This window comes from Phascolarctos cinereus, unplaced genomic scaffold (assembly GCF_003287225.1).
Source record: "Phascolarctos cinereus isolate Bilbo 61053 unplaced genomic scaffold, phaCin_HiC Scaffold_4;HRSCAF=312, whole genome shotgun sequence".
Lineage (NCBI taxonomy): Eukaryota > Metazoa > Chordata > Mammalia > Diprotodontia > Phascolarctidae > Phascolarctos > Phascolarctos cinereus.
Genome location: NW_027555847.1, coordinates 154,124,790 through 154,144,648, shown reverse-complemented (window position 1 = coordinate 154,144,648; position 19,859 = coordinate 154,124,790). Strand labels below are relative to the sequence as shown.

The 19,859-nt window shown below is 36.7% G+C and overlaps 1 protein-coding gene across 4 annotated transcripts in view; it reads left to right on the top strand.

Moving 5' to 3' along the window:
• The window catches only part of KIF27 (kinesin family member 27), a 104,926-nt gene that overhangs the window by 15,009 nt on the left and 70,058 nt on the right, over positions 1 to 19,859 (top strand). For 2 of the 4 annotated variants that reach the window (XM_020966940.2, XM_078152669.1), the window contains exons 3-4: positions 2,008 to 2,208; positions 15,319 to 16,295. In XM_020966940.2, coding sequence (XP_020822599.1) covers positions 2,008 to 2,208; positions 15,319 to 16,295 — 1,178 coding nt within the window. Of the gene's footprint in view, positions 1 to 2,007; positions 2,209 to 15,318; positions 16,296 to 19,859 lie in introns of those variants that run through there. The other 2 variants (XM_078152670.1, XM_078152671.1) reach the window with 2 other exon arrangements.

Sequence of the window (19,859 nt, the reverse complement as noted above, 5' to 3'; positions counted from 1 at the left end):
CAGTGGACTGAGTGCTGTGCCTGGAGTCAGAAAGACTCAACTTCCTGAGTTTATATCTGGCTTCAGATACTTACTAGCTGTGTGACCATGGGCAAGTCACTTAATGCTGTTTGCCTCAGTTTCTTCATCTGTAAAATGAGTTAGAGAAGGAAATAGAAAACCACTCCAATATCTTTGCCAAGAAAACCCCAAATGGGGTCACAAAGAGTTGGACACAGTGAAAAACGACTGAACAAGACAAGAAAGAACAAGGTTAATTCTTAACAAGTGCAGAAGAAATAAAGAGAATTATCCAAACCTATCATATATGGATATATGCCTGAGAAACTGAGAATTAAAAGTAAATGGATGAATTTCTACAAAAAAATATAAACTTAACTAAGTTTAGAAAACAGATTTTCAAACCACCCAATTTAAGAAAAAGAAATTGAATAACCCAAAGAAAAAATCCTTGGGCCTGATGGTTTTAAAAGTGAATTCTATCAAACATTTAAAGAATAATTAAACCTATAAAAATAATTCTCCAAATATAGAAAAGTATGGCACTCAAGCAAACACCTTTTATGAGAAAAAAATGTGATCCTAATACACAAACCAAAGAGGCAAAAAGAGCAAAAACCTTAGATTAATATTAGTAATGAATATTGATACAAATATTTTAAGTAAAATGATTAAAAGGACACTACAATGGTTGGTGAAAATCCACAAATTGGATTCACATCAGAGGTACAAGAATATAATTCAATATGAAGACAATTAGCCTTGTCACATCAACAATGAAAACAAGATCAGTTCAATAGATGGAGGAAAAAAAAACTTTGATAACCAAATACTGTATTCACATGTTTAAAACCTTAAAAAAAAAAAGCACAGGCATCGAAGGGTGCCTCTTAAATATATCCCAGGTATCACTGATATAGTGTACAAATGGATGACTTTGAAATCAAGAAGATCTGGGTCCGAGTTGTGCATCTGACCCCTACTTGTCTGGATGATGTTAGGCAAGTCTCTTTAATCTTGTGGTCTAGGCAGCTCTGTATAATGTGCTTAAATTGCATCGATAAAGAGAGTTTCCTTGGGCAAGTTCCCTATACCAACGAACTAACAAATTAAACCCGTATCTCTGTATATCTAAAATCTATAATTCATATTTGGATTTTTTTTTATTTTTGCAATTGAGAAATGTTAGTTTTCCCAGTACAAATGAGGTGAAACGAAGATGTGTCTACTTCCCACTATTATTTGACATAGTTCTAAAAATGCTGGTTATTACAGATCAGAAAGCACAATTAAAGTATGACCAGCAGCAAGTGTGAGACAAAATTCTCCCTATTTGCAGACATTATGGGGCATCTATGAGAAAATAGCAAAGAAATTAGTCAAGCTGGTTAGTAGCTTCAGTAAAGTGGCAGATATGAAATAATCTATGTTTCTATATAGTAAATAACAACAAAATGTATTGGCTTTAGCATAGGAGAGATGTTTGAAAAAAACAGATTACATGTTGGAGGGAAGGATGGTGATAAGTGAGGATTGAGGATGACACCTAGGTCACAAGCCTGGGTGACTGGGAGAATGATGGTCCCCTCTCTAATAATAGGAAAGTTAGGAGGAAGGGAGGGTTGTGTTGAGTTTAAGGTGACTACAGGACATTTTAGTTCAAGATATTCAGTCTGCAGTTGTAGATGTGAGACTGGAAGTCGGGAGACTTGAGAGAGGTTAGGGCTAGACAAATCGATTGTTGTTTAAATGTTATGTTGTTTTTAACTTTTACTAAGTCCATTTTGTCTTCCAACTAGAATGTAGGCCCTCTGAGGTCCTTAGGCTTCTTGGTGTTCTCTATAATGCCTTGTACAAAGTTGAAGTTAAGTCAGTTTTTAAAAAATTTACATTTAATATAGTTATATTGGAAAGGTAGAATTCATAAACAGTGGAAGTTATGAAATACTATATAGCTGTTTTCATAAATGAAAGTTATGGTAGCATCCTCTTTTTCTACATTTTCAGCATCCGTTGCGGAGGATAAAAAAGGTATCATTCCACGTGCCATCCAAGACCTATTTCAAAGCATTTCTGAAAATAGCAGCATTGATTTTAACATAAAAGTATCTTACATAGAAGTCTATAAGGAAGACCTCCGAGATCTGCTAGAATTGGAAACATCAATTAAAGATTTACATATCAGAGAAGATGAAAAAGGAAACACAGGTAAAGAAACCTATTTTAGTAAATTTGATCAGTATGTTAATTAATAATCCTTAAAAGTTTTATCCCTGGCTGTGTTTCACTTCTTAAAAAAAAATAAGTAATGGAGGCAGCTAGGTGGATACAGAACTAGCCCTGAAGTCAGGAGGACCTGAGTTCAAATCCTGCCTCAGACCAAACACTTGACACTTACTAGCTATGTGACCCTGGGTAAGTCACTTAACCCAAATTACCTAAAAAAAGAAAAAAAAAGTAAGGTAATTGCAAAATATTCTTGCCTTTCCTTAATTAAAAGACAAATAGTTTATGAATTACTGGTAGACTTTATGATAAACCATGTAGATAAGAAAATAGAAACTTAGAATAGTTATTAAAATAATTTATTTTGTACCTACTCAGTTAGTGTAATTTCACTCAGAGCTGCACCTAAGTGAAATTCATAGCAGAAATGTAAAGGAAACAGTGTATATTTTGGTACTTTGTTATCCTTCACTCTTCCAACACTACTGACTCACCTTCTTTCTTAGTCACACATGTCACTGATAATTCTTTGTCATTTTTATGTACACAGATAATTAATGGTAACATATATAGCCTGTATTCCTCACCCTTGCCCTTTGAGTCACTTTCGATTGTGATTGTTTTAAGATCAAGGTTTTCCTACCTTCACAGCCATATGACATCAATAGGAGAAGGTTGGCATTAAAAAGGAGGATATTTGTGCTTGGGATCCTGAAAAACTGTTTATAGTTTCCCAAATGCAGTCCAGTCTTCTGTCTTTCTCCTGTTCAGTTCTGGACTAAGCATCCACAATACTACCTATCCCAAAAATATGTACTGGCAGATTAAAACCAAGTTGTTAAAGTTCAGAAACTAAAATAAGCAATATTGGAGGACTGTAATATTCTTGATAGAAATTACTTCTGTATTCAGAAGGTCTGGGTTATAGTCTAGTCTCTATCATTTATTACTTGTGATCTTAGGTAAGTTCCTTCCCCATTTGGGGTTTTAGTTTTCTCCCCTATAAAATGGAGAGTCCCTGAGAGACTGTGATTTTTTTGATTCTTTATTTTATCTGTTGTTTTGTTTTCCCAGAGCACAAAGTGAGAAGTCAGGAAAAGTATGGTAGTTAACGGATTATCAAACTAACTTTAGGGCCTCTATATGACAGGGAGGCAGGGTAGGAGAGTGTGCTGACAAAAAGAAAAGTGGCACAATCTTTAGTGGCCCTTGGTGCTCCTAAGGAGAATGAATGGAAACTTCCTCACCTGCCATCTGTGATCCTCAGCTTACCTTCCTATGCTTATTTCACATTAGTCCCCAGCACTAGCTCTAGTCCTGTTTGACTGGATGTCATTGTAATCCTCTCTGCAGGCTGCCTCTGTCGAGTGAATGGCCTTTTCCCTCATCTCCAGCATTTAGATGCCTTTTCCTTTAAATTTTTTTTTATTGTAAACCTAACAATCAACAAACACAAATGTTTTAGTAAACAAAAATGAACAAGAAAGGTGATTGTAAAAGAAATTTAGAACTTCTGTTACACAGTTTTGGTTTTGGAAGTTTATTATTATTATTATTATTTTTTTTTTACCAATATACTAAAAAAAAGTCTGATCTTTGCTTGTGTGTTCTTCTGTACTTTTTGTTTTCTTCTCTGTATCTGCAAGAAAATGTTTTACTGAAGCTTTTTTCATGTCTATCTTTATCTAGTAATTTACCACCTTCACCCATCTCTTAATAGACCTGTTATGACAAATATCCAATCTGTTGGATATGAGGTGGAAGTTCAGTTTTAATTTGTTTCTCATCATTAGTGCTTTGGAGAATTTTTTTATATGATTGTTAATAGTTTTACATTTCTTTATTTGAGAACTGTTCATCCATATCCTCATATAGGTATCAATTCTCTGTATAACTTGGATAGTAGACTTTTGTGAGAGATATTTTTTTGGTGAACATTTTCTCCAAGTTAACTATTTACCTTCTAATTCTAATTGCAATAATAGTGCTTGTTCAAGAGCTTTTCCATACTACATAATTGAAATTACCCAGTTTATCATTTAGGATCACCTAATTTCTTATTTTCATTTGTTCTTTATGACATTTCTCACATATATCTTTTTCTTTCCACTCACACAGCCACCACCCTAGTTCAGACCCCCAGCACTTCTCAGTTGGACCGCTGCAGTATCTTTCTAATCTAATTAGTGTCCTAGCTGCAAGTCTTTCCTGCCTCCAATCCATCCTTTACTCAACTGCCAGTGACTCTTCCTAAAGGGTAGGTCCGATCACATCATATTCAGCTTCCTCTTCTTTCCCTTGCCCCCAGTAAACTTGGGGCACTCCCTGTTATTTCTAGGATCAAATGTAATATAACTATAATATCCTTTAACAGACAAATAAAGCCCTTCTCAACATGTCCTCCTCCTATATTTCAGCCTTCTTGGACTTTATTACCTATGATCCAGATACGGTGGCCTATTGTATATTCCTTGAGCAGGATGGTCTTTCCTTCTGTTTCCATACATATTTTTAAAAATTAAATTATTTTAGAGGTAGCTAGGTAGTGTAGTGGGTAAAGCACCAGCCCTAGATTCAGGAGGACCTGAGTTCAAATCCAGCTTTAGACACATAACACTTACTAGCTGTGTGACCCTGGGCACGTTACTTAACCCCATTGTCTAGCAAAAGCAAAAAAAAAATTATTTATTTTAAACTTAAATACTAAAACTTAAATATACAATAAGAAAAGAAACATATTATATACTTAAATATTGAAACTTAAATACAAAATAAGAAAAGAAAAAAGAAGCATTGCCATGTGCACAGCTGAACGTAAGAGAGGATTCAAAATATACAACAATAAATATCCATTTTAAGAAAGCCTATATAATAAATACTATGCATTATGTTCAGAACTGTCCATTTTTGGGGCAGCTAGGTGGTGCAGTGGATAGAGCACTTGCCCTGGAGTCAGAAGGACCTGAGTTCAAATCCGGCTTCAGACCAAATACTTGACACTTACTAGCTGTGTGACTCTGGGCAAGTCACTTAACCCCAGTTGCCTAAAAAAAAAAAAAAAGAACGGTCCATTTTGTCTTTGCTTCCTTGTAAGTTTTCTTTTGTTTTCTGCTGTTCACTTTTTACTTTGTTCTTTTTTTCTCTCTCCTTCCTTCCTTCCCCCAAGAAGGCTACATTTAAGCACAGATACACACACACACACACACACACACACACACACGTACGTATACATGTACATATATACACACATACACATATACATATACAAAACACATATATACACACAAAGATATAAACATACATATATACACACACACATACATATACTTAGATATCTGTAATACTCATATAGACTTATACATTCATATGCGTCTGTGTAAGGCTGTACTGTACTTATTTATCCTCTCTTTCTCTGAGGGTGGATAACCTCTTCCTTCATGAGTCCAGGTCTTTTCCAGATTTTCCACCAGCTCATCATTTCCTGTACCATGGCAATATTCCAACCTTATGCTGTCTAGTTACTTTAAATAGTCCAAAACAATATCTCCCCCATGCCAGGATAGCTCTCTTTTCCTAATCTTTTAGTTTACCTGGCTTCCTTTAAGAGTCAGTTCAAATCCTACCTTCTGCATCCCTACCTTTCCATCTACTCTATATATATCTTGTGTACCAGTTATTTATATGTCCTCTCCCCAATTAGAATGTGACCTTTGAGCGCAGGGACTCCTTTTACCTTTTTTTACCTTTTCAGAGCTGAACACAGTGCGTAGAACATAGTTAAGCACTAAATAAATGCTTATTGATTGACAACCCTGCAGCTGTGGTTGTAAAAGGAATGTTATTCTTTCTTCTTTATTTTTTACATGAACTTGAATATTTAGGCTTTGTATCCATTTGGAGTTTATTGTGATACATGATATAAAATGTGGATTTAAGTCTAATTTCTACCTGATTACTTTACAGTTTTCTTAGCAATTTTTGTGAGATAAGAATTCCTTAATCTAGTAGTTGATATCTTTGGGGGGTTTTTTTTAACCTGATGCTGCTACTATATTTGATTATTTCTAGATTCTGTTTTCATAATTTATTCAGTTGATCAACTTTTCTACTTTTTAACAAGTACCAAATTATTTTGATAATTATTACTTTATGATACAGTTTAAGATCTGGTAATACTAGTTTCCCTTCATGTATATTTTTAAAAATTGTTTCAGTTGAGATTCTTGACCTTTTGCTCTTCTCACTGAATTTTGTTCTTATGTTGCCTACCTTACAGAAGGTAGAACTAGAATCAAATTAAAATAGCTTGGGTCATTTTCTGATTTTATTCTATGTGTTACCAGATGGTGGCACCAACTGGTAGCATTTGGTGGTTTAAGGTAGAAGGTAAAAGGAAGAGTTAGTCTGTTCTCTTCCTTTGCAGTATGGTCATAGTAGTTCTTCCCAAACCATACCTTGGTAATTTGGCATGGCACTAAATATGTAAAGAAAAAAATTTAGGTAGTTTCATTATTTATGTTGACATGGCCCAACCATAAAGAATTAATATTTCTCTAAGTATTTAATTGTTCCTTTATTTCTATAAAGTGCCTTGTAGTTTTATTTATTCTCTTCTTTCAGAGCTTTTGTGTCTCCTCTCTTTCTTGGTTCTTTTTCCTGTCTGCCTTCCCCTTCTCGATCTTGTTTGCTACATCTTTATGTCTTGTTCGCTCCCTGGATGTCCACCTACCAATGATGTCGTGGATCTTTTTTTCTTTTTTCTCTGCACTTTCTTTCAGTGATCCTATCAGTGGTCATTTCTCTGTAGGTTTCTCTCAGATCTGGCCTTATCTTTCTCATGAGTTCTAGTCCCACTGCCCCGTTGGCATCTCAAACTCAACATGTCCAAAACAGAACTCATTATCTTTCCCTGAAAACTCTTCTCTCATCTGATCTTTGAGGAACCATCATCTTTCTAGTTACTCAGGTTCACAACTCATCTCTCTCTCTTTCTTGCTTATTCCATATATCAAGTCAGTTTTCAAATCTTGTAATTTCTTTCTCTACAATAATGTTTACATATGTCCTCTCTCTCCATTCACACAGCAACCATCCTAGTTCAGACTTTCATTGCCTCCCACTTAAACAATGAAAATAGCCTTCTAGCTATTTCACACATAGGGAGATTGATCTCCCTGCCTCAAGTCTCTGCCCAACTGCACTTCATTCTCCACTTACCTGTTAAAGGAATTTTCCTGAAGTATAGGTCTGTTCATGTCACCACCTATTCAACAAACTCTAGTTGTTTCTTGTTGTTTCCTGCTCAAATATATAATCTTTCCCTCATTTTAAAGCTGTTCACAACCTGGCCCTTTCCTGCCTTTTTCCATCATCTCATATTCTGCTCCCCTTCACATATTCTGTGATCCTGCCATACAATTCCCTTGTTGTTCTTCACATAAGAGATTTCATTGGTTGTTCTCCATGCTTGGAATGCTGTCCTTCCTAACCTATGACCCTTGGAATGCCTGATCTGACTTTCTTTAAGACTCAAGTGTCAGTGCTATCAACTCGAGGAGGCCTTTTCTGACCCCACTTTCCCAACTATTAGTACCATATGCTCTAAAATTACTTTCCATCTACTCTATTTTTTATCTTCCAATTTATGTGTAACCCCTCTCTCAGATTCCAGGCTCACTTATCCAACCCTCATTCACACTGGCAGGTTTAGTCCTCAAAGAGATGGTTGCTACTACTACTCAGGATTCTAGAGGTAACCCTGTAGATGGCTGTCCTCCCAGCCCTAGCTTATGAGACCCCAGCAGTGTGTTCCTCCATAGTAATCAGCCTGTAGACTTGGTTCTTTAGCAGAGGCATTTACTCAAGTGGCACCAAGAGTTATAAAATATTTCCCCTTGCACCAACAGGGGAATACAGAACTCATAACTCGAAGAGTGGCCTTAAACTTAAGGAACAGTGCTAATGAGGCCCACATATAGGAAACATGGTGTAGCCAAGGTAACTCACAAGTTCAGAATTGCAGGGTTTTGATGTCTTCTCTTTCTTTGGAGGGTTCTTATGAAGTTAGTTGTGGGGTGTGGTGTTATTGATGGTCAAGTCACTCCACTACTCAATGGGTTATTACCTCATGAGGTGCAGTGTTTCCACTGGACAGACAGTGGCGCTCAGCCGGGCATGCTCCTTGTAAGATATAGAATCTTGGCCAGAAAGTCCAGTCTGCTGTTGAGATAGGCCAAATCAGATTGTTTAGTTTTTGCTCTGACTCCTTACTGGGCTTGACTACTATTGAATTGGGTCCATCAGGCCACTCTATCACTAGGCAGCAGCTGCCAGACAGGTTGTGCTGCCACTGGGCTGTTATTGCTCAACTGGACTGGAGAGATCATTTGGTTTCTGGGCTCTCTGCAGGGTACTGTATCTCTTCTGGGTAGATTGATCCACTGGACTTGGGCTTACTCTTTGACAGGCAGCTGCAGTCTTTTTCTGCTTTCAGCCACTGACTTGGCTGGATGGTATTGGGTTTTCTTAGCTGGGTGTATGATGGTGTTCTTTTCAAATGGAGTTCTAGAATGATCTCTCAGGGCAAGTATCTTTATCTTAGGATTTGCTGGAGCTCTTTCCTTTGACTCCATCAGAGCCTCTACTCTGAGGTTGTTGTTATCTCAAGAATGGAGGCCAGAGAGGTCTGAAAAGCAACTTTCCTCTGTAAGGCCCTCACTCTACCTTGCCTTGGGGTCCACAGTCCCAGTTTAGTCCATTCTTTTTTCCATACTCCCTGGGGATTTTATTCAGAAGAGTAGCTAGAGACCTAGCTGGAAATGTAGTTAATGCCCTGGAGGCAAGTCCCTTGACTCAGTGGCCTCTGTATATGTAATTGAACTATTCAATCCTCAGCCCCTTTCTTTGGTGAAAAATGCCCATTTTGGATCAGAAGGACTTCTTGTGTTTTAGCCCCTTCTGACCTTCAGCTAGGAGTGTTTTGGACAGAAAAGACATAGTAAATGGTAATTGAATTTACTGGCTGATTAATAGGCTTGTCCATATTAGCAGGGAGCAGTGGGGCCTCATGTGAAGCATCATGGCATAAGTGGCATGGTGGGATGTGAGACTAGGCAAGATGAGATGAAAAGTCTAGAATCGTAGGGTGAGGGTGACTTTCAATTCTAGATAGAGATGGAAGCTCTGGTGCAAGTGACACTGCATGGAGACATCCAAGAGGTGGCTTGGTAGGCCTGAAACTGGACAAAAATGGAAGTTTACCAACCAGAGCCAAGAACTCAAGACTATGACTTTCAGTTCTGGATACAACTAATATGCCAATTCTTTCTTCTTTTTTTTTTTTTTCAGTGAGGCAATTGGGGTTAAGTGACTTGCCCAGAGTCACACAACTAGGAAATATTAAGTGTCTGAGGCCAGATTTGAACTCAGGTCCTCCTCACTCCAGGGCTGGTGCTCTATCCACTGTGCCACCTAGCTGCCCCCCAGTTCTTTCTTTTAGAAGAACCAAACCACATAAATATTGATATTATCATAATTTAAAAAGACAAAAGATAAAAGAATATTATAGCTAATTGGAAGGACAGCTTACTATTTTTCCTTGGAGGGTAAACAAATTTTTTTTTTATACCTGAAGGCAATAAGAAATATTTTGTAGAGTGACCAAGAGGTCATCTTGATCAGTGTTTGTGTTGAGTATAGGCAAAAAGATTATCATGAACATAATTTAATTGTAATGTTTTTCTAGTATCTGTGGAAAATGATGAAGAATTAGGAAACTTGATAAATAACTTGAGATTATCCAAACTATGTCAGTTTATACAGAGTTCTAAGGTGCAGAGCAAGATACTGAGAAATGTTAGGGAAACATGGTTCAAGATTTTAAGAAAAAAACAAAGCATGTAGAATACTCAGAAATCTCATGTCTGTATATCAGAAATATTTCTTTAAGAAAAAAATCAGAAGCTACTGGATTTAGCAAGCATAGTACAGTATCACAAAAAAAAAATTAATTTGGCTCTATCTTAACAGATAGCAATTGACTAATAATTAATGAAAGAGTCATTTCCAAATCTGCTTCACTGTGTAGTCCAGAACATTGTCTAGTTTGAGGGAATGTTAAAATCAGCAACAGCACAGAAGAAAGGATAAATATGAGATGAATATATAGCATGCAATAATAATAGATCTAACTTGACAGTCAAAAAAAGCTATTGATACTGAAAAATAGGAAGTAGATAAAGAAAAAGACATAAATGGCAAGTATAGCCATTTCATTAGGATGTTTAATCAGTGTTAAATCATTTGCCAAAATAAAGAGGCCAGAAGATCCCACAGACCCTCTCAGCAAGTGGAAAAACATGGAAGGGCCTCATTGGTTTAGAATAGAAATTAATTTGCAAAAATCTTATGGAGGATAACATTGGAAGATAATAATAATAGCAGCCAGCATTTATATAGTGCTTCAAGGTTTGTAAAGCGCTTTGCTTATATTATCTAATTTTATCCTCACAACAACTCTGAGAGGTGAATGCTATTGTTATCCCCATTTTACAGTTGGGGAAACAGAGGCAAAATGACTTGATTACACAGCCAGTTAAGTGTGTGAGGGCAGGATTGAAACTTAGATCTTTCTGACTCTAGGCTCTGTCCAATATGCTACCCCGTCACCAAGATAATAAGTTATTTTGCTTAATAAAAGAGCAGAGAAGAACAGAGGGAAAAATAAGTGCAGAAAGTTTGATGTGAGAAGAGTAAAGCCATATTAGCCTCAGATCATTTTAAAGATAAAAGGAAGGCAACAGACAATTGAAAAATTGAACAGATTTGTTGACATTTATATGACAACCTATTTTCACCATTGATGATAGTTGAATTACTATGTTTGGACTTGGACATATCACTTCTTCCCTATATAGAGGAAGTGAAAATGGCACCAGAGGATTTATTAATCATGCAGCAAACACTTGCTAAGTGTTCACAGTGTGTTAAGTGCCGGGAATACAAATGTGAAATGAAATAGCTCTTGCTATCAAGGAACTTACATTCTATGAGCATGGGACCCGGGATGGGGTTAGGAGGGTGGCACAACCAATGTAAAAATGAGTAAATACAAACTATATACCAAGGAATTTTGGGTGAAGGAGAAGGTCCTAATACCTCAAGAGATCAGGAGAGGCCTTATCTAGGAAGTGGCGCTTGGGGCTGAGACATGAAGGAAGCTAGGGATTGCAGGAGGCAGGGAGTAGGTAAGAGTTCATTCCTGCTAAGGTACAAAGTCTGGAAGCAGGAGATGGAATAGTATGGATGGGGAACAGCAAAGAAGCCATTACAGCAAGAACATAAAGCACGTAGGGGGAGTAATAGAAAAACAGCCCGGAAAGGTAGGTGGGAGCCAGATTGTGAAGGGCTTTCAATGCCAAATACAGGAGTTTTATCCTAGAAGCAGTAGAGAGTCATCGAAACTTCTTAAGCATGGAAATGACACAGCTTTTGATGGCTGATAGAAGATGGATTGGAGAGGGGAAAGATAGTGATTAGGGAAAACAATGAGGATATTGTAGTAGTCTAGAGGAAAGGTGAGGAAGGACACCCGAAGAAGTGGGGGTGGGACATAGAATTTCCAGCAAAGGAGACAAAGATTGGGCAGATAGGTAGGAGGAGAACCAGGAAAGAGCATTGTTATGAAATATGAAAGGTGTAGAGAATACAAGAACTTGCTGTGTTTATTGTTTGTTGGTTTACAAAAAAAGTCTTTGACTCAGTAGAAAAAATGTAGCCTACAAATGTAGGCTTTCATTTGATAAGGTATCTTCGTGCGTATATGGGATCATACAAGATTCTTTGATATATTTAACAACAAAGATAACTTTGTTCTGTGATGCTCTGATTACTAATTTTAGGCAAAGCATAAAACAAGGAGAAGTTATGTTTATCAAACTTGTTCACCCTTGTCATGGAAGATGTCTAGTCTACAGTGCAAATGGAAAAGTTTTCCTTAGATAGTGAGGCTCTCCAAATGCTTATGTTCACAGATAACATTGTGCTGATTTCATCATGTCTCCTAAATCAACTTCACATCTCAAAAGAGTTCAGCCTACCAATCCAAATAAGAAAAACCAAGTAAATTAAGGACACCCATTTTCCAGGTTATGATATGTAATTAGATGGACCACTCATTAAGTTAGTCTGTACGTATATCTTGGGCAGGCTTGGCAGATGGACTGTGAGCTATGCCCAGAATTGAATAACAGGAAGGCAATGGTTTGGATTACATTTGGGAGATTGTGCAGTGTGTTCAACAATTGCAGACTGCTCCCTGAAACAAAAAACTCATCGTTTTTAACCATTATTCTCTCACATCTGATATTCTCCAGCTAAAAATCATAGAACATAACAATCTTTGGAGAAATTTGTGGATGACTCAAAGGGCAGTGGAGACATGTGGTGGGTGTAAATGGAATACAGCATATTATCGATGCTGACCTGCGTGCAAAATATGTCATAAAGGGTTATCATTCAGCAGAATTATGATTGCAAAAGGATGTGGGCTGGTTATAGAGTTGTAACTATATAGTTATATAGTGATCATGAGAGGCTACATAGCTGAAGTTCTTCCCTAGTACTGGGTGAATCTGTTTGCAGAGAAGATATGGGAAGACATGAATAAGAATCACACAGGATAAGAAAGTGTGAGGGCCTTAGGGAGAAGGACTGAGGTTTATGGGGGAGGTTTGTACCTTAGCAAAGGCTTTGTAAGTCAAATGAGGCTGAGAGCCAGGGAGAATGTTATCATCAAGCAAATACACATAAGTTCACTTGTGGGCTGTCTCCTTGCCTGCTGTATGTCAATAACATGGATGTTAGTAACTGAGTGCCTGAAGTGCAGGTAGCCAGAAATTAAACACCTCTAAGTTGAGATTTGCCTATACTGTATACAATCCATAACATGTGCCCCATGTAAAAGGGATGTCAGGCCCATGCCATATTTTGCTTCTAGGTCACGAAGGATCAGCTTCTCTCTGACACCAGCCACAGATGCCTTGGTCTATTACAGCAGGGTATTTTAAGGATTTATTTTGAGATCTCTTTGAATGACCCGCTGAAATTGACTTAGAATGACTGGTACTGGTGCTGAAGATAAGCTAATATAACCCTGTAATGTGAGGTCACAGATACCGGTGATATAGAGGGTTTTAGGTACATGGTACTTGATTTTCGGTATTGTAAAATCACACAGCACAGTAGTCCCTAAGTGGTCAGTATGGATTGATGGATCAATTTTTGGAGCCTCGGTGGAAACCATCAGTGTGGAGCCAACAACTAACATGTTTGGTTTTTGTTTTTTGTTTTGTTTTTTTTTGTTGTTGTTCAGTCGTTTTTCAGCTGTGTCTTACTCTTTGTGAACCCTTTGAGATACTCTTGGCAAAAATACTGGAGTTATTTGCCATTTCCTTCTCCAGCTCATTTTACAGATGAGGAAACTCAGGCAAACAGAGTTAAGTGACTTCCCAGGGTCACAAAGCTAGTAAGGGTCTGAGGCCAGATTTGAACTCAGGAAGATGAGTTTTCCTGACTCCATGCCTGGCACTCTGTCCACTGTGCCACCTAGCTGCCAGCCACTATCATGGCTCCTTCCCTGCATTAAAATAACTCAAGAGTTATGGTAGAAACTTCTGATTTTCCAGTGGCTCATGGGCACTTTGTCTGTATCTTGCTCATGGGTCTTATTATCAACCTACAGATTTAAGTTAATTTAACGTAAGTAAAAAGTTGCTCCTTTCCAAAACAAGATTGGAGATTTGTGCTAGCGTCAATTTATAAGCTTTAATATATCCAAATACATTCTTTCATCTGAATTTTTATAACTTTTCATCTGAATTTTTATAACTTTTCTGTGTAAGTTACAGCCAAAGTTCGTTTAGTCATGTTCAGGATATTTGAAAATGAAAGTATTGTTTCTCCTATAAGGCTCTATACCAATCATTGTGTGAAGCTAACAATCATACTTTATATTCAGCCCTTGAAGTCAGTACTAGCAGAGATTACAAGCTCTGGAATGTCTACCTAACAATAATAGTAATAACCATTGAGATTGATATAGTATCTTACAAGGTTTGCAGAGTGGTTTATTACCTTATTTATATCTCACAACAACTCCCGCCCCCCGACAGGTTCAATAAGTATTATCTCCTTTTTGCAGATGAGGAAACTTAGGTACAGAGATGGTAAATGTCTTGTCCAGGGTCATACAAATAGTATCAGGGTTTTTAACCCAGATCTTTTATTCTTCAAGGCTGAAACCTGCCCTTCTGCCACATTACCTCTCCAACTAGAAAGGCTTTGTCAAACAAGGACCACACTAGCTAAACTTGGCATAGACTGATCACCAGAAGATTGACCAGGAGGTGATGACTCTTTTTGGGGCAATAGCAACTTTTGGAGACATCTACTAATAATGTGTGTCAGGGTTTCTAGTCTACGGTGGAGGAGGGAATACCAACCTTGATGAAACTGCACATATCTTTGAAATATGGAATTAAAGTGTAGATCACCACCAAAAGTTGATTTGTGTTTTTCACTTAAGGAACTGAAGAAGTTTTCTAAAACTTCACTTTTACTGTGCATTTCATATTGAATAAAGGTGGAATTCCCTTTTATTATATAAAAATTGTTAATGTTAGATAATTAATAGGATATAAAATGCTAGTAACAATTTTGCCACATTTAGCTACAATAGACTACAAAGGCTTATAACAAAAATAAAATACTTTATAGTTAGTAACTAATTGCTGTTAGAATGTTTTTAACTTACCTGTTTAAAATTGTAACCATGTGTTTGCAATTTGTGCATTTAATTTTGTAAAGTTTAAATTTTGGTTCCTTTAAAATACATCCTTTCCCCCCTCAAATGTCAAACTATTGCTAATTATAAGCTATTCTTATATTACTTTAAAAGTGTTCCCAATTTTTTTACGGCAGTACCTATGTTGGATGGGTAGTCTTACAAAAGTTAGGACTATTGTCCAGTAATAAAATTTATAATGAATCTTGATGGAAAACTAGTGGTTCTTAAAATTCTTTTGCTTTTTAAAGTGATTGTTGGTGCCAAGGAATGTTCAGTGGAGAATGCAGATGAAGTGATGAGTCTTTTGGAAATGGGTAATGCAGCTCGTCATACAGGTACTACGCAAATGAATGAGCACTCTAGTCGATCTCATGCTGTTTTCACAATCAGCATTAGCCAACAGGATTTTACACCATGTCGTAAAAGTATGGAAATGGCTCAAGATATATCTCAGCAGTCTACTCGACAAATTGTTTCGAAATTCCATTTTGTGGACCTGGCTGGATCAGAAAGAGCAACTAAAACTGGGAATACAGGAGAACGATTCAAAGAATCCATTCAAATCAACAGTGGATTACTGGCTTTAGGAAATGTAATAAGTGCTCTTGGAGACCCACGCAAGAAGGGTACACACATCCCATATAGGGATGCTAAAATTACCAGAATCCTGAAAGATTCTCTGGGAGGCAATGCTAAGACTGTTATGATAACGTGTATCAACCCATCATCCTCTGATTTTGATGAATCTTTAAATTCTCTCAAATATGCTAACCGAGCACGGAACATCAGAAATAAACCTATTGTAAACTACAACCCTGACTGGGACAGGATGGATGAGATGGAATTTGAGATAAAATTGCTTCGAGAAGCTTTGCAGAGTCAACAAGCCAGTTCTCTGAGCCAGGCTACTCCGTTATCCCAGGATGTGAACAAAGATAAGAATCGGATCCATTCTCTTGAAGAGCAAGTAGCCCAGCTTCAAGGCGAGTGTTTTGGTTACCAGAATTGTATTGAAGAGGCCTTCATGTTCCTGGCTGACCTAAAAGATGTTGTTAATTTAACACAAAGTCAGCAACACAGATTACAAGAATGGTTCAACATGACCCAGGAGATGAAGAAGGACATTTCTAACCCATTCAAAAGTAATCAAGCAATTGGCCATGTCCAAGATGGACCACACCACATTACAGTTCTCCAGCTGAAGAGGGAACTTAAAAAATGCCAGGTATTTAGATATAACCTTAAAAAGACTAAATTGAAATGAAAAATTCTGAGAATATTTTAGAAAATTTTAGAGAATTTAAAGGACCATGAGAAAGTCTTACCATTTTTTGTTTTCTTCTTCCTTTCCCATTAACTTTTTCCTTTCCAGTCTTCTCTTTATTCCTATTTATTAACCTGCTCTGCAAAAGAAATGTGCATTTTTTTTGTATTTAAGAGTTTTATATACTCTGTGCTTAGTTCATAGGGCAATTAAGTGGTTCATTTAAACATTTTTTGTGTTGTAGTTAAAAATACCCCAGAAGTAAACATGTATATGTGTGTGTGTGTGTGTGTGTGTGTGTGTGTGTGTGTGTGTGTGTGTGTGTGTGTGTATTTGCTTGTGTGGCCTGCAACAAGGTGTGTTCCCCCTCTCCACTGGGGCTAAGTGATCCTTTAAGGAAAAAAGATTCCTCACTCCTGAATTACATACACACACACACACACATACATATATATGCACATATACATATTTATAGTAAAAAACAAGATAAGAAAATTTAGCATTTTAGCTAGATATGGCAGAGAAAGCTGTATATTCTCTTAGTAAGTCTTATGTGTTTAAATGTAGCATTGTCTTAAAATAGGAGAGGCAGGATGACACTGTGATAAGAGAGCTGGCCTAGAAGTTAGGAAGATGTGGGTTCAAGTCTCACCTGGTACATGGATTGGCTCTGGGACCCTGGGCAAACCCCAGGCAGCTCTGCAAAATGATTATCAAGTTGTAGCAGAGGTGCCTTTGTTCATTATAGGAAGGTTCTCACTGAGGGTTCCCTATACCCACCAAAGAAATTAGGTCCAGTTCAAAAAGAAAAAAAGGAGACAGTCTTAAATGCTATCCCTCTGCTTCTCAAACAAATTTGCCGCATTGTCTGGGTTTTTAATATTAGTATTTATTTATTACTATTGTTGTAGTAAATTCTGATTTACCCTGTAGCTATCTTATAGACTTTTTTGAACAGTAACATTACTTGGCCTTAACCAGGCCAAGGGCTCAGGGAGACTGAACTACCTCCATAGGCAGAAAGGGAAAGGAGAATTATTAGAGCATGGAAGTGGTGAATTTGGGATATGAATATAGATGAGGAAGAATTTTTTTCTTTGGGCTCCCAAAATGACTATAATCTAAAGTCCATAAAGTTCATATCCAAGGGGAAGAGTAACTTCCCTTTCCTACATGCAGTTAAACTTGCTCTCTGTCTACTGTTTTTGATTTATGAATAGTTGTAAATAAACTGTGGCACCTTCCATTTTAAATAAAAATTTATTAAATCCCTCTCCCACCCCCACCCCCAACACATAAAGAACTGTGCTGTCATGAGAGATCTACAAAAATTAGATAAGTTAAAAAAATTCTATTTCCTCTTGGAATTCACAATATAGTAGAAAGCTGTGACACAGAAACTTACAACTCAAAACCAAAAGCATATATGATGATTTCACACCAGAGACGGACACCAAGTGCTTTGTGAGGTCTGATTGGTGGTTGAATAGGATTGATGCTAATTGGGGGACTGGGAAAGATGTCATAGAAGAGCTGCATTTTAAGCTGGGCCTGAGTTACCTAAAGTTATTCTTTAGTTTTATGCAGTATATATTTCTTTGCTTCTCCCTTTTCTCTCTTTTCTTTTCTGTTTTTTGCTTTTCCTTTTTTCTCCCTGTTTACTTTCTGATACTTTTTAGATGTAACAAATTTAGTCCTAAGCTGAAAACATTGATGGACCTCCATCCTAAGAATTAATTACTAGAGTGGTAGCTTTGATGAAACTACAGGATACCTGGGAAGACTGTAGGTGCGGTAAATGTTGGGAGAAGAAGAGAAAATAATAGCTGTCTTCTTATCCTTGGGACTCAGAATATCAGGCACCAGGCAAAGGTTTATTTCTTTGATTGGGAAATTGAAGTAGCTCCTGTGAGTTACCACCAAGGACTGGTTTCTTTCATGACAGTGATCATCTTTTTATTCCTTAATTCTTCACACCCCAGTACTTATAACTTTGTCAGGTATCATCAGAATTCTGACTTGAGCTACTATAAAATTTCCATTTTTCTGCTGAGATGACAATTTTAAAGGAAGTATGATTCCAGCAGGATTTTTATTGAAGAGGAGATGATAGGGATTCAGACATTATTGACAAGAATGGCTTCTTTTAGAAATTGGCAAAATGCATTGTAGCCTTTTAGTTTATATTAGATTACTAAAATATCCTGATTGGAAAAGAGCTTGGGAGCTTAGTCAAGACTTTTCTATGCTGGTAAGGTATTTTGCCTGCAACTTTTAGGAAATCTGGGGTTATATCAAAAGGCATCCTAAAATGAAAGTTGTCTTTTAATGAATAATAAGTTAAACAAAATATCAGTGTATACAATATAGCATGAAAAATGGAAAAATATGTAGAATTGGAAGAGCAAATAGATTAAATCCATTAATAAATAGATGGAGATATTCAAACTAAGTTGAATCAGTAGCTTATGTATTTAGTATTTTGCTCAATACTCTGTTGTTTCTATAAGACATACATAGTATTTGTGAGTTTTAAAAATATATTCTTCAAAAAATATATATTCTTCATTGTATAATGTAGTAGATGGAGCCCTGGATTTAAGTCAGGAGATCTGAGTTCTAATCCTTCCTCAGAAGCTTGCTGGCTCTGGGATCCCAAAGCCTTAGTTTCCTCATCTGTAAGATGAGAATAATCCTTGCATTACCCACCTCACTTTAAAATGCTGTATAAATTGTTTTGTTGTCAGAGCACTGAATTACCATGTCAGTGGTCAATGACCATCTCAGCAAACACTATAGTAATTTTAATTTTAAGTCACTTTGTAATGAAATACATTTTGACAGACGATAAACTTCTTGAAGAAAGGGAGTATTTCCTTTTTGTATCTATCTATGACACAGTTCGTGGCACCTAATAAGTGCCTCATAGATGCTTATTTAAATCAAATTGACTTCTGTAGGTTAGGGGTTCTATTTTAAAATATTTTTGAACATTTAAGGTGGATACTTACTTGCCTGTGCATGGAAATACTATTCATGATAAAAATTACATGTGTATTTATTTCACTTCATGATATTATTCAATGGATCGTAGAATTTCAGAACTGAAAGGGGAACTTGACTTTTATCTAGTGTAACTTCTCCCTTATTTTACATATCAGGAAACTGAAGCCCATAGAATTAAAGTCATTATCGAAGGTTACAAAGCTACCTAAGTAGAAGACCTCTAGGAATAGAACTTCAATGTGCTAACTCTTGGTACAGTGCCCTTTCTACTATACCATACTGTCTGTTGAAGAACTGTGTGTACACAAGAATTTTTATAGCCAATATTTTAATGTGCCAGGATTACTTCTTATTTAAAGAATTTTGGTTGTGCATGACTGCTTGTGAATCTTGTTGTAAAGTGACTATTTTATGTTTATAAAGTTTTTGCTTTAATATTAGTAGCCCCATTCACAAATAGGCATTGGATTAATTCTTCTATTTAATTGCTAAGAAAAGGAATTCAGGGGGAAAAAAGTC